Source organism: Notolepis coatsorum, assembly GCF_963971535.1.
Source record: "Notolepis coatsorum genome assembly, chromosome: 3".
Classification (NCBI taxonomy): domain Eukaryota; kingdom Metazoa; phylum Chordata; class Actinopteri; order Aulopiformes; family Paralepididae; genus Notolepis; species Notolepis coatsorum.
The window spans coordinates 172,710,922-172,723,601 of NC_140167.1; the positions used below are offsets into that span (position 1 = coordinate 172,710,922).

Consider the following 12,680-nt stretch of genomic DNA (forward strand, 5'->3'; position numbering starts at 1 on the left):
CGTGTCCTTTTCTCATGACGTCTCTTAAAATAACAATAATATTAAGAATAATAGTAATGTCATCACTGAATAATTAATTAGCAAAATAAAACCGGGGGGGGGGGGGGGGGGGGCGTCGCTCTCCCACAGCCCCGCACTCTCACGTCGAACCTTGTAGTCCGGAGAGGCTGAGCCTCCGTCGCTGGGAGTCCAAAAGCACCAAGGCCTCCCGGCCACAGGGTGGCGCTGTCGCCAGGCTGCTGCACTCCAAAAAAAAAAAAAAAATGTTTTTTCACGACAAGTGTCCCCCCCCCCCCCCCCCCCCCGCCCCCCAAAAAAAAAAAAAAACTATCTTCACCTCATCTTTGCATTGAAAATACAGAAGCTGAAACCACCTCAGACATCAAACCCATTAACCGCTGGTTCCCCCGAAACGTCGACCACCATCTCAAGAGAACGGAGGAGGCTGGATTCAGATGGAGGGGAGGGGGGGAGGGGAGGAGGTGCAGGGGGGAGAGAGGCGAGGGGAGGCCCACCAAAAGTTCAAAAAGGTGTCTTTGTGCAATAAAAGAAAACCCCTTGAGATTAAACATAACAAGAAACAAAAAGAAAAAAAAGACGATGGCAGGTGTCCTCCCGATCGATTGTTAGTTAGGCTGGCAACTGGGAATCCCTCCCTCTCTCTGCTCATGCTAAGTACTGCTGCATCGCGGTCTTCGCCCTGCAAAGAGACAAGAAAACACAGTGTTCAGTACCTCCGTGGCTGCACGATGAGTGTTGTGTTAGGGTTGGCTAGTGTGGTGGAAACAGGCAGTGCTCAGTACCTCCGTGGCTGCACGATGAGTGTTGTGTTAGGGTTGGGTAGTGTGGTGGAAACCAGACTCATTGATTATATCGTAGACAGATATTCTGATCAAAATAGGTTTAATAGTAAAAACAATTCATACAAATGACATGTGCAGGCCGGGTACCGATACCGAATTCCAGGAACTGGTACCAGAATCGGTTCAAATGTGAACCCAACCCTAGTGCATGTGTGACCCTGCATGGCAAACCAAACACCTACCAGTCAGCCATGGGGGGGGGGGGAATCCACACTAGTCTTACTAGGCCTCAGGCCTGGTGCCTGGATACACAGCCTGTGCTGTGTTGTGTTGTGTGTCCTGGCTCACCTGTCACAGAGGTTGGGGTCGGGGGCCTGGGTGAGTTTGTGCAGGATGTCCACAAAGCCCATCTCCCTTAGCTTGTCCTGACGCTCCTGAGAACCTGAGAACATACACACACAGTGGGAAGACAATGTTATGGCACTCAACCACGTGCTCTCACTAAACACCACCTGGGGACAACAATGGCTCAGGAGGTAGAGCGGTCGTCTGGTAAAACGGAAGGTTCCCAGTTGGATTCCCGCTCCTCCCGGCAGCGTGTCGAAGTGTCCTTGAGCGAGACACTTAACCCCCTAACTGCTCCCGATGAGCAGGTTGGCACCTTGCACGGTTGCCTCCCCTGAATGTGTGAGTGAATGGGTGAATGTGAGACATTAATTGTAGCACTTTGGATAAAATTGTTATTTAAATGCAGTCCATTTACCACCACATCCTCCCACTAAACACCCCCTATCACTAAACACCTATAGGTGCATCATCACTAAACACCCCCTATAACTAAACATCACCCATCACTAAACACCACCCATCACTAAACACCCCCTATCACTAAACATCACCCATCACTAAACACCACCCATCAATAAACACCACCCATCACTAAACACCCTATAACTAAACATCACCCATCACTAAACACCACCCATCACTAAACACCCCCTATAACTAAACATCACCCATCACTAAACACCACCCATCACTAAACACCCCCTATCACTAAACACCCCCTATGGGAATCGCCAGAGACCTCACAATACGATACTATCGCGATACTTGCGTCACGATACGATAGTATCGCGATACTAAATATATCGCGATACGCTGAGTATTGCGGAATTTTTTTCATTTTTTTTTTATCACATTTAATTTATTACCTTTTTTCAACTGCAAAGTAAAACTTTGTCAACATGTTTTATCTAATAAAATAAAGTTCAGTCTGTTCATCTCACTTCAATCATTTTTATTGCAGAACATGGTATTTTCACAAGCAGACAGATGTAAACACTGTAATCTGTGTTGCATGTACCTGACAAACTGAACTGTTTGTATTAGTCATATTCCAACTTAACTGAATGCACATGTGTGCGTGTGTGGACTACTGTACTATTACATACATTTTATTTATGAATAATTAAATATCGATAATTGGCGTCCCTGTATCGATACAGTATCGCCACGCAAAGTATCGTATTTTTCCCCCCACCTCTACCCCCTATCACTAAACACCTCCTCTCACTAAACACCTCCTCTCACTAAACACCACCCATCACTAAACACCCCCTATCACTAAACACCACCCATCACTAAACACCCCCTATCACTAAACACCACCTCCTCTCACTAAACACCTCCTCCTCTCACTAAACACCTCCTCCTCTCACTAAACACCACCTCCCCTCACTAAACACCTCCTCACTAAACACCTCCTCCCCTCACTAAACACCTCCTCCCCTCACTAAACACCTCCTCCCCTCACTAAACACCTCCTCACTAAACACCACCTCCTGCTCTCACTAAACACCTCCTCCCCTCACTAAACACCTCCTCCTCTCACTAAACACCTCCTCACTAAACACCACCTCCTGCTCTCACTAAACACCTCCTCCCCTCACTAAACACCTCCTCCCCTCACTAAACACCTCCTCCCCTCACTAAACACCTCCTCACTAAACACCACCTCCTGCTCTCACTAAACACCTCCTCCTCTCACTAAACACCTCCTCCTCTCACTAAACACCTCCTCCTCTCACTAAACACCTCCTCCTCTCACTAAAAAATGTGTGTGTGGACTACTGTACTATTATACATTTTATTTCTCTCACTAAACACCACCTCATCACTAAACACCACCTATCATCACTAAACACCACCTCCTCTCACTAAACACCTCCTCCCCTCACTAAACACCTCCTCCTCTCACTAAACACCTCCTCCTCTCACTAAACACCTCCTCTCACTAAACACCACCTCATCACTAAACACCACCTCATCACTAAACACCACCTATCATCACTAAACACCTCCTCCTCTCACTAAACACCACCTCCTCTCACTAAACACCTCCTCCCCTCACTAAACACCTCCTCCCCTCACTAAACACCTCCTCCTCTCACTAAACACCTCCTCCTCTCACTAAACACCTCCTCTCACTAAACACCACCTCATCACTAAACACCACCTCATCACTAAACACCACCTATCATCACTAAACACCTCCTCCTCTCACTAAACACCACCTCCTCTCACTAAACACCTCCTCCCCTCACTAAACACCTCCTCTCACTAAACACCACCTCCCCTCACTAAACACCACCTCCCCTCACTAAACACCTCCTCACTAAACACCTCCTCCTCAATAAACACCTCCTCCCCTCACTAAACACCACCTCCCCTCACTAAACACCTCCTCACTAAACACCTCCTCCCCTCACTAAACACCTCCTCCCCTCACTAAACACCTCCTCACTAAACACCACCTCCTGCTCTCACTAAACACCTCCTCCCCTCACTAAACACCTCCTCCTCTCACTAAACACCTCCTCACTAAACACCACCTCCTCCTCTCACTAAACACCTCCTCCCCTCACTAAACACCTCCTCCCCTCACTAAACACCACCTCCTGCTCTCACTAAACACCTCCTCCTCTCACTAAACACCTCCTCCTCTCACTAAACACCTCCTCCTCTCACAAAAAAATTTGTGTGTGTGGACTACTGTACTATTATACATTTTATTTATGAATAATTAAATATCGATACTTGGCGTCCCTGTATCGATACAGTATGGCCACGCAAAGTATCGTATTTTTCCCCCCACCTCTACCCCCTATCACTAAACACCTCCTCTCACTAAACACCTCCTCTCACTAAACACCACCTCATCACTAAACACCTCTCACTAAACACCTCCTCCTCTCACTAAACACCACCTCATCACTAAACACCTCCTCTCACTAAACACCACCTCATCACTAAACACCACCTATCATCACTAAACACCACCTCTCACTAAACACCACCTATCACTAAACACCACCTCCTCTCACTAAACACGTCCTCCCCTCACTAAACACCTCCTCCCCTCACTAAACACCTCCTCCTCTCACTAAACACCTCCTCCTCTCACTAGACACCTCCTCCTCACTAAACACCACCTCATCACTAAACACCTCCTCTCACTAAACACCTCCTCACTAAACACCACCTCCTCCTCTCACTAAACACCTCCTCCCCTCACTAAACACCTCCTCCTCTCACTAAACACCTCCTCCTCTCACTAAACACCTCCTCCCCTCACTAAACACCTCCTCCTCTCACTAAACACCTCCTCCACTCACTAAACACCTCCTCACTAAACACCACCTCCTCCTCTCACTAAACACCTCCTCCCCTCACTAAACACCTCCTCCTCTCACTAAACACCTCCTCCTCTCACTAAACACCTCCTCCCCTCACTAAACACCTCCTCACTAAACACCACCTCCTGCTCTCACTAAACACCTCCTCCCCTCACTAAACACCTCCTCCCCTCACTAAACACCACCTCCTGCTCTCACTAAACACCTCCTCCTCTCACTAAACACCTCCTCCTCTCACTAAACACCTCCTCCTCTCACTAAACACCTCCTCCTCTCACTAAACACCTCCTCCTCTCACTAAAAAATTTGTGTGTGTGGACTACTGTACTATTATACATTTTATTTATGAATAATTAAATATCGATACTTGGCGTCCCTGTATCGATACAGTATGGCCACGCAAAGTATCGTATTTTTCCCCCCACCTCTACCCCCTATCACTAAACACCTCCTCTCACTAAACACCTCCTCTCACTAAACACCACCTCATCACTAAACACCTCTCACTAAACACCTCCTCCTCTCACTAAACACCACCTCATCACTAAACACCTCCTCTCACTAAACACCACCTCATCACTAAACACCACCTATCATCACTAAACACCACCTCTCACTAAACACCACCTATCACTAAACACCACCTCCTCTCACTAAACACGTCCTCCCCTCACTAAACACCTCCTCCCCTCACTAAACACCTCCTCCTCTCACTAAACACCTCCTCCTCTCACTAGACACCTCCTCCTCACTAAACACCACCTCATCACTAAACACCTCCTCTCACTAAACACCTCCTCACTAAACACCACCTCCTCCTCTCACTAAACACCTCCTCCCCTCACTAAACACCTCCTCCTCTCACTAAACACCTCCTCCTCTCACTAAACACCTCCTCCCCTCACTAAACACCTCCTCCTCTCACTAAACACCTCCTCCACTCACTAAACACCTCCTCACTAAACACCACCTCCTCCTCTCACTAAACACCTCCTCCCCTCACTAAACACCTCCTCCTCTCACTAAACACCTCCTCCTCTCACTAAACACCTCCTCCCCTCACTAAACACCTCCTCTCACTAAACACCAGCCTCCACCAGTGTTTAGTCCAGGTCTCTACTCCTACCCTCTCTGGTGTGTCCCTCACCGTCCTCCTCGTTCCAGATCAGGTTGGAGATGCAGAAGGTGGCGGCAAGCTGGAGCTTCACATTCACATGACCCTGAGAGAGAGAGAGAGAGAGAGAGAGAGAGAGAGAGAGAGAGAGAGAGAGAGAGAGAGACGGAGAGGAGAGAAAGGGAGAGCGAGAGACATGTAGAGAGAGCGAGAGAGAAGAGAGAGCGAGAGAGACATGCAGAGAGAGCGAGAGGAGAGACACGCAGAGAGAGAGAAGAGACGGAGACAGAGACAGATCAAATAAAGTTGAAGTGAGAGACCGATCAAGGTGTAAAAAAACAACCTAGAGCAGTGTTTCTCAACTGGTGGGTCGCGGAGCCATTTTGAGTGGGTCGCGGATGTATGTGTAAAAAAAAAAAAAAAAAAAAGTTAAAAGTAATTTTTTTTTTTTTCACTTTTTTTTTTTCACTACCTATCTTTGTGAAAGTGGCTTCTCAGCTCTGGTCCAGCTGAAGACAAAGCGGAGGAACAGATTGGACATTGAGCATGACCTCAGAGTTGCTTTGTCTACCATCACCCCAGACTTTGAGACTCTTGTCAGGAGCAAACAACATCCCCAGTTATCCCATTAGTTCCCTGCATGTTAAGCTAAGAAGTCTGCTAAAAAGGATATATTATTTATTATTATTATTATTATTATTATTATTATTATTATTATTATTATTATTATTATTATTATTATTATTATTATTATTATTATTATTATTATTATTATTATTATTATTATTTTATTTCATTGTGTTTTTAGCCCTTAGTTGCACTTTTGTTGCAACCCCAGTTATCCTATTAGTTCCCCCAAACGTACTGTAGGTCTGTTATGTTAAGCTAAGAAGTCTGCTAAGAAGCATAATTATTTATTATTATTATTATTATTATTATTATTATTATTATTATTATTATTATTATTATTATTATTATTATTATTATTATTATTATTATTATTATTATTATTATTTAATTTCATTGGGTTTTTAGCCCTAGTTGCACTTTTGTTGCAACCCCAGTTATCCCATTAGTTCCCCCAAACTTAGGTCTGTTATATTAAGCTAAGAAATCTGCTAAGAAGCATATTATTTATTATTATTTTATTTCATTGGGTTTTTAGCCCTAATTGCACTTTTGTTGCAACCCCAGTTATCCCATTAGTTCCCCCAAATTTAGGTCTGGTATGTTAAGCTAAGAAATCTGCTAAGAAGCATATATTATTTATTATTATTTTATTTCATTGGGTTTTTAGCAATAGTTGCACTTTTGTTGCACTTTTTTGTGTTTATTTCATGTTTTGAAAGATTGCGTATTATTGCAATTTTCTTTTTTTTACATAAATCATAGTGGTTAAAATTTTTGGGTCGCGACTTAATGACTAAGGAAAATGTTGGGTCCCGAGGCTAGACCAGTTGAGAACCACTGACCTAGAGTGATACTGACCAGTGACCTCCGTGTCTGGACCATTCAGACAACCACCTTGTGTAGGCCTGTCACGATAACACATTTTGCTGGGCGATTAATTGTCCCAGAAAATATTGCGATAAGCGATATTATTGCGGTTTTGAGAGATTTTTTTTTTGAGAAATGTATTTCCCAAAAGTTTTCAATTACCGGTAACCTTTTTATTTTTTTTACTAATATAATAATAGCATAATAATGCAAGGAAACCGTTTCAAAGTGCAATAAACCTTTATTTAAAATTGGAAGACATTTTAAATATCCTAAATAAAAAAAATGCTCAGTTTGATTGTTTATTATAAAACAAACTGAAACTGGAAACAAGCCCTCTGTCTGGCTTTTTGTGTCATCCTTTTAACATGTACATGTATTATTTATGTACCTTGCGGTACCATGTACAAAATGTTAATAAAGTATGAGGAAAAAACTGTGGAAACGTAATAAATAAAAAGGCAGTGAAACAATAATCAAATAAACACCAAAATATATACTATCTCTATTGGAATGGAGACTTCAGCACAGGATAAACTAGGGATGGGCAAAAATAATCCAGATCGATTGATCACATGATGTACTCGAGTACTCGTGGAGGAAAACGCTGTACAAAATAAACATCTTTTCCGGTGTTTTAGACTTTTATTTTGAAACCCACCCACCGACCGGAGCGGAAGTATTGTTGTTATTATCCTAGCAGAACATATGAGCGGACAACTTGTCTCGTCCGGTTCTGTGTTTTTGAGCTAATGATAAAACAAATAGATTGTTGGTGAACAACTAACTTTAGGTTAGTTTTAACGTTAGCTACTAACGTTAGATGCAGCTACTACAGGCAATCAACGATGAGGAGGAAGCGTCAAAGCCGTATATAATAGAATAGTAGCCCTGTGGTGCATAGGCACGACTCGAAATTACCTGTTATAATAAATTTATTAATTTATTAATCTTTATTTAGCAGTCCAATTTCTCCGGGCAGTAGCGAGTAACTACTTGGGTCTAAAAATAGCTACACTACAAAGAATGCTACTTGGTTAAAAGGAGCAACACTATTGAGAAATGTAGTTAAGCTATGTGGTGTTGCTAGTGCCCCATGGAGCTCCCGTGCTGTACTCTGTAGTAAGGCCAGCGGCCCCCCACACGGAGAGTGACTGACAAGGGGTACTGGTTCCACCTCATTAAAACAAACGCGCAAATAGCAATTAATCGCGCCCGTCAAAATCATTGCATTCATTTTAATTATCGCGCCGATTAATCGATTTATTGCTTATCGCGGCAGGCCTAACCTTGTGTAAAGCTGACTGAAGATGACACCTCTTAAGGTGCTCCCATAGTCGAGCGGACCGTACTCGGAGCGGACTCCATGGAGGTCCGCGCGGACACTTTGAGCTTTCATAGTCGAGCGGACTTCCGCAGACCAATTTCCTACATGTCTCGCGCCAGTTTACAAAAATGTTCCCACGCTGTTCAACTTCTGTGTCGTCGTCATCCGATGTCAAAATAAATGTCTATGTTATCTCCGTTTCCAATATTTTGAAATAAAACTGCCAGTTTTACACACTTCATTTAGAAAAGCCATTCAAACATCTCATGTATATGAATTGGAATGGGTGACGATTAACGATAGTAAAACTAAATTTAGCGTCATCTACCTGCCAACGTTTTCCCGGACGAATCCTACCCATTTAATAATGATCCTGCCCTAATCTCACTTGGCACGGAGCAAGTGTTCAGAATAAAATGCAGATCGGCGTCACATTAAATGCAGGTCGATGTCAAACAAAACGCAGAGCAGCGTTTTGTGTGACCCTAAGTGAGCGGTGCGGAGCTTTGGAGCTTTGCACTTGGAGTCCGCTCCGTGTACGGTCCGCTTGACTATGGGAGCACCTTTAGGGTGTGGGGGAGGTGGATGTCCTGGGACTGGGTGGGTTATGTTTAATTATATATATACAGTATATATATTATATATACACTACCGTTCAAAAGTTTGGGGTCACTTTGAAATGTCCTTATTTTTTAAAGAAAAGCACAGTTTTTTTTCCAATGAAGATAACATTAAATTAATCTGAAATACACTATACATTGTTAATGTGGTAAATTACTATTCTAGCTGCAAACGTCTGGTTTTTAATGTAATATCCACATAGGTGTATAGAGGCCCATTTCCAGCAACCATCACTCCAGTGTTCTAATGGTACATTGTGTTTGCTAATTGCATTGGAAAGCTAATGGATGATTAGAAAAACCTTGAGCAATTACGTTAGCACAGCTGAAAACTGGTTTGCTGGTTAGAGAAGCTATAAAACTGGCCTTCCTTTGAGCTAGTTGAGTATCTGGAGCATCCCATTTGTGGGTTCGATTATACTCTCAAAATGGCCAGAAAGGGAGAACTTTCATATGAAACTCGACAGTCTAATTCTTGTTCTTAGAAATGAAGGCTATTCCATGTGAGAAATTGCCAAGAAACTGAACATTTCCTACAACAGTGTGTACTACTCCCTTCAGAGAACAGCACAAACAGGCTCTAAGCAAGAAGACAAGTACATTAGAGTTTCTAGTTTGAGAAATAGACGCCTCACAGGTCCTGAACTGGCAGCTTCATTAAATGGTACCCGCAAAACGCCAGTGTCAACGTCTACAGTGAAGAGGCGACTCCGGGATGCTGGCCTTCTAGGCAGAGTGGCAAAGAAAAAGCCATATCTGAGACTGGCCAATAAAAGGAAAAGATTAATATGGGCAAAAGAACACAGACATTGGACAGATGAAGATTGGAAAAAAGTGTTATGGACAGACAAATCGAAGTTTGAGGTGTTTGGATCACACAGAAGAACATTTGTGAGACGCAGAACAAGTGAAAAGATGCTGGAAGAGTGCCTGACACCATCTGCATCAAGCATGGTGGAGGTAATGTGATGGTCTGGGGCTGCTTCGGTGCTGGTAAAGTGGGAGATTTGTACAAGATAAAAGGGATTTTGAATAAGGAAGGCTATCACTCAATTTTGCAACACCATGCCATACCCATGTGGACAGTGCTTGGTTGGAGCCAATTTCCCCCTACAACAGGACAATGACCCAAAGCACACCTCCAAATTATGCAAGAACTATTTAGGGAAGAAGCAGGCAGCTGGTATTCTGTCTGTAATAGAGTGACCAGCGCAGTCACCAGATCGCAACCCCATTGAGCTGTTGTGGGAGCAGCTTGACCGTATGGTACGCAAGAAGGCACTTCAAGCCAATCCAACTTGTGGGAGGTGCTTCAGGAACCGTGGGGTGATATTTCTTCAGATTCCCTCAACAAATTAACAGCTAGAATGCCAAAGGTCTGCATTGCTGTAATTGCTGCAAAGGGAGCATTCTTTAATGAAAGCAAAGTTTGAAGGAAAAAATTATTATTTCAATTAATGGAAAACACGAAATTGTCTGGGTGACCCCAAACTTTTGAACGGTAGTGTATAGGGGTGTAACGGTACGTGTATTCGTCCCGCGAATTTACGGTACGGCCGTCACGGTGCGGTACGTGCAGCCATACGAAGAATCCGCCTCACAGCGCAAACACACCAGTCGCACATGCAGGCACTTGCGAGGTCCGTGCGAGAACAGCGCACGTGGCCGGGCACACCGAGTCCGACTTCAGAGCGGGCGAAAGTGCACGAAGAAAGGCACATTTACATTGGAACAGCTGCAGGGTCATTACAATTTTACAGTTTTCTTTCGTTTTCTTGTTCGCCCAATAATGTTAACCAAATGAAACCAATGGAAAGAAACACACCAACAAACACACCAACATTCTCCCCCGCCGGACTCGAGTAGGGTAAATCTGCAGTGCCGCAGCCCCATACATTGCCGGACTCACAGGCACAGCTGATCAAATAAAAAAAATAAACATACTTTTCCTATAGACAATTATTCTATTTAATAATAATTATAATAAAAATAATATATAAAAAAATAATAATAATAATAATAATAATAATAATAATAATAATAATAATAATAATAATAATAATAATAATAATAAATATTATATTAACACATTGTCTGCCACGCAGTTTGCCCATCTTATACCACTCTCTGCCAATGCTGTAACCCTATGGAGTCGCTCACCTTCTTTGCAGGGCTATAACTTTTTAAATATTATAGCTATATCGACATTACTATGGCCCATTCAACATCGGGTATCTATCGTTCCGGATGTGGGAACGTTATATTTTTCCATTCATACATTGTCGTGTCAGTACCGTCGTGAATATAAGTATGTTTTTATAGTGTAGAGCAGTAACTCCTAGAACGCGAGTTATAGGCCCCGACGCATATTATACATAATCGATGGCGTTCCGTTCCTATACACGCTATATTAAGAAATTCAAATGCATATGATCGCTATACATTATGCTCCATCATGCGTGAAGGAAAAGGGGGGGGGGGGGGGTCATTTATGATTCCTTGATTGTCAGTAACGGCTTTCTTTAGTATGACATCATACGTTGATCAGATGGATTGCAATGAAATAAATGCACAATCGAGCTGGAATTAACGTTAGATTCCTCTTACCTGTGGCCGTTGAGTCTGGAGAAAAGAAATTCCAATTATTTGATTTCGATCTGCTAGATCCATTTTCCGTTTGTACGACGCAATAAACGCCGAAAGCATATTGATTCTTGCGTCTCGAAAGCGATCCAATGCACTCGAGGTGTTTGTCTGGATCCACATAACAAGATAGCTCTGCCGGAACTTTTCCCCCGATGTACAGAGCGCCACATCCGGTTTAGAGTGGAGTGCAACTCGCCCGAAATCCACCAGGCGGCGGTATTGAGGCGTTGCAATATCAGACAGGGTCCAGCTGGCTCCCGGAGCCTTCCTGGATGAATTATGAATGCCAATAGCGAATAAAGGAAATAACGATCATAAAAACGAGTAAACTCGTTGTTGGCGTTATTAGATTGGCGGGCAATAACGAGTAACTCGTTTTTGGCGCAGGATGTGTTAATAATAATTATTATAAATATTTTTTTTCTGTTGTACCGAACTCGTACCGAACCGTGACCCCAATACCGAGGTACGTACCGAACCGTGGCTTCTGTGTACCGTTACACCCCTAGTAGTGTATATATATTAGAGGTGGGCATAGATACATTTTTTTAATCTAGATTAATCTATCTGCAATCCTGGAGTTAATCTAGATTAAAATGGCTCATTTGAAGTCTGCCGAAGGCATTCAAAATATGTGTGTTCTACCTAGGGATGGGTATCGTTAGGATTTCATCGATACTACTACTCTTATCGATACTACTTAACGGTTCGGTACTTTATCGACATTGCTTTATTATTTATAACTTTATAAATAAATATAATTTCTACAGCAACAGCAGCAGCAATGTTCTTTTATATAACTTTATAAATAAATTATAAATAAATATAATAAATAAATATTATTTCTTCAGCAACAGCAGCAACAATGTTTTAAATGTGTCTGAATTATAGACTTTTTATAATAAACAACAAATGTAAGATAAAAAAAACAATATACACTGAATGATTAGTTATTACCTAAAGCTCTTGGACTCC

At 42.8% G+C, this 12,680-nt stretch overlaps 1 protein-coding gene across 2 annotated transcripts in view; it reads right to left on the reverse strand.

Moving 5' to 3' along the window:
- Positions 1 to 316: 316 nt before the first annotated feature.
- The window catches only part of armc8 (armadillo repeat containing 8), a 144,058-nt gene continuing 131,694 nt past the window's right edge, over positions 317 to 12,680 (reverse strand). Inside the window, exons 20-22 of one of the 2 annotated variants that reach the window (XM_084310008.1) lie at positions 5,649 to 5,721; positions 1,152 to 1,245; positions 317 to 700 (exon numbers count right to left, since the gene is read on the reverse strand). In XM_084310008.1, coding sequence (XP_084166134.1) covers positions 667 to 700; positions 1,152 to 1,245; positions 5,649 to 5,721 — 201 coding nt within the window. In that variant the 3' untranslated portion in view covers positions 317 to 666. Of the gene's footprint in view, positions 701 to 1,151; positions 1,246 to 5,627; positions 5,722 to 12,680 lie in introns of both variants that reach the window. The other variant, XM_084310007.1, reaches the window with a different exon arrangement.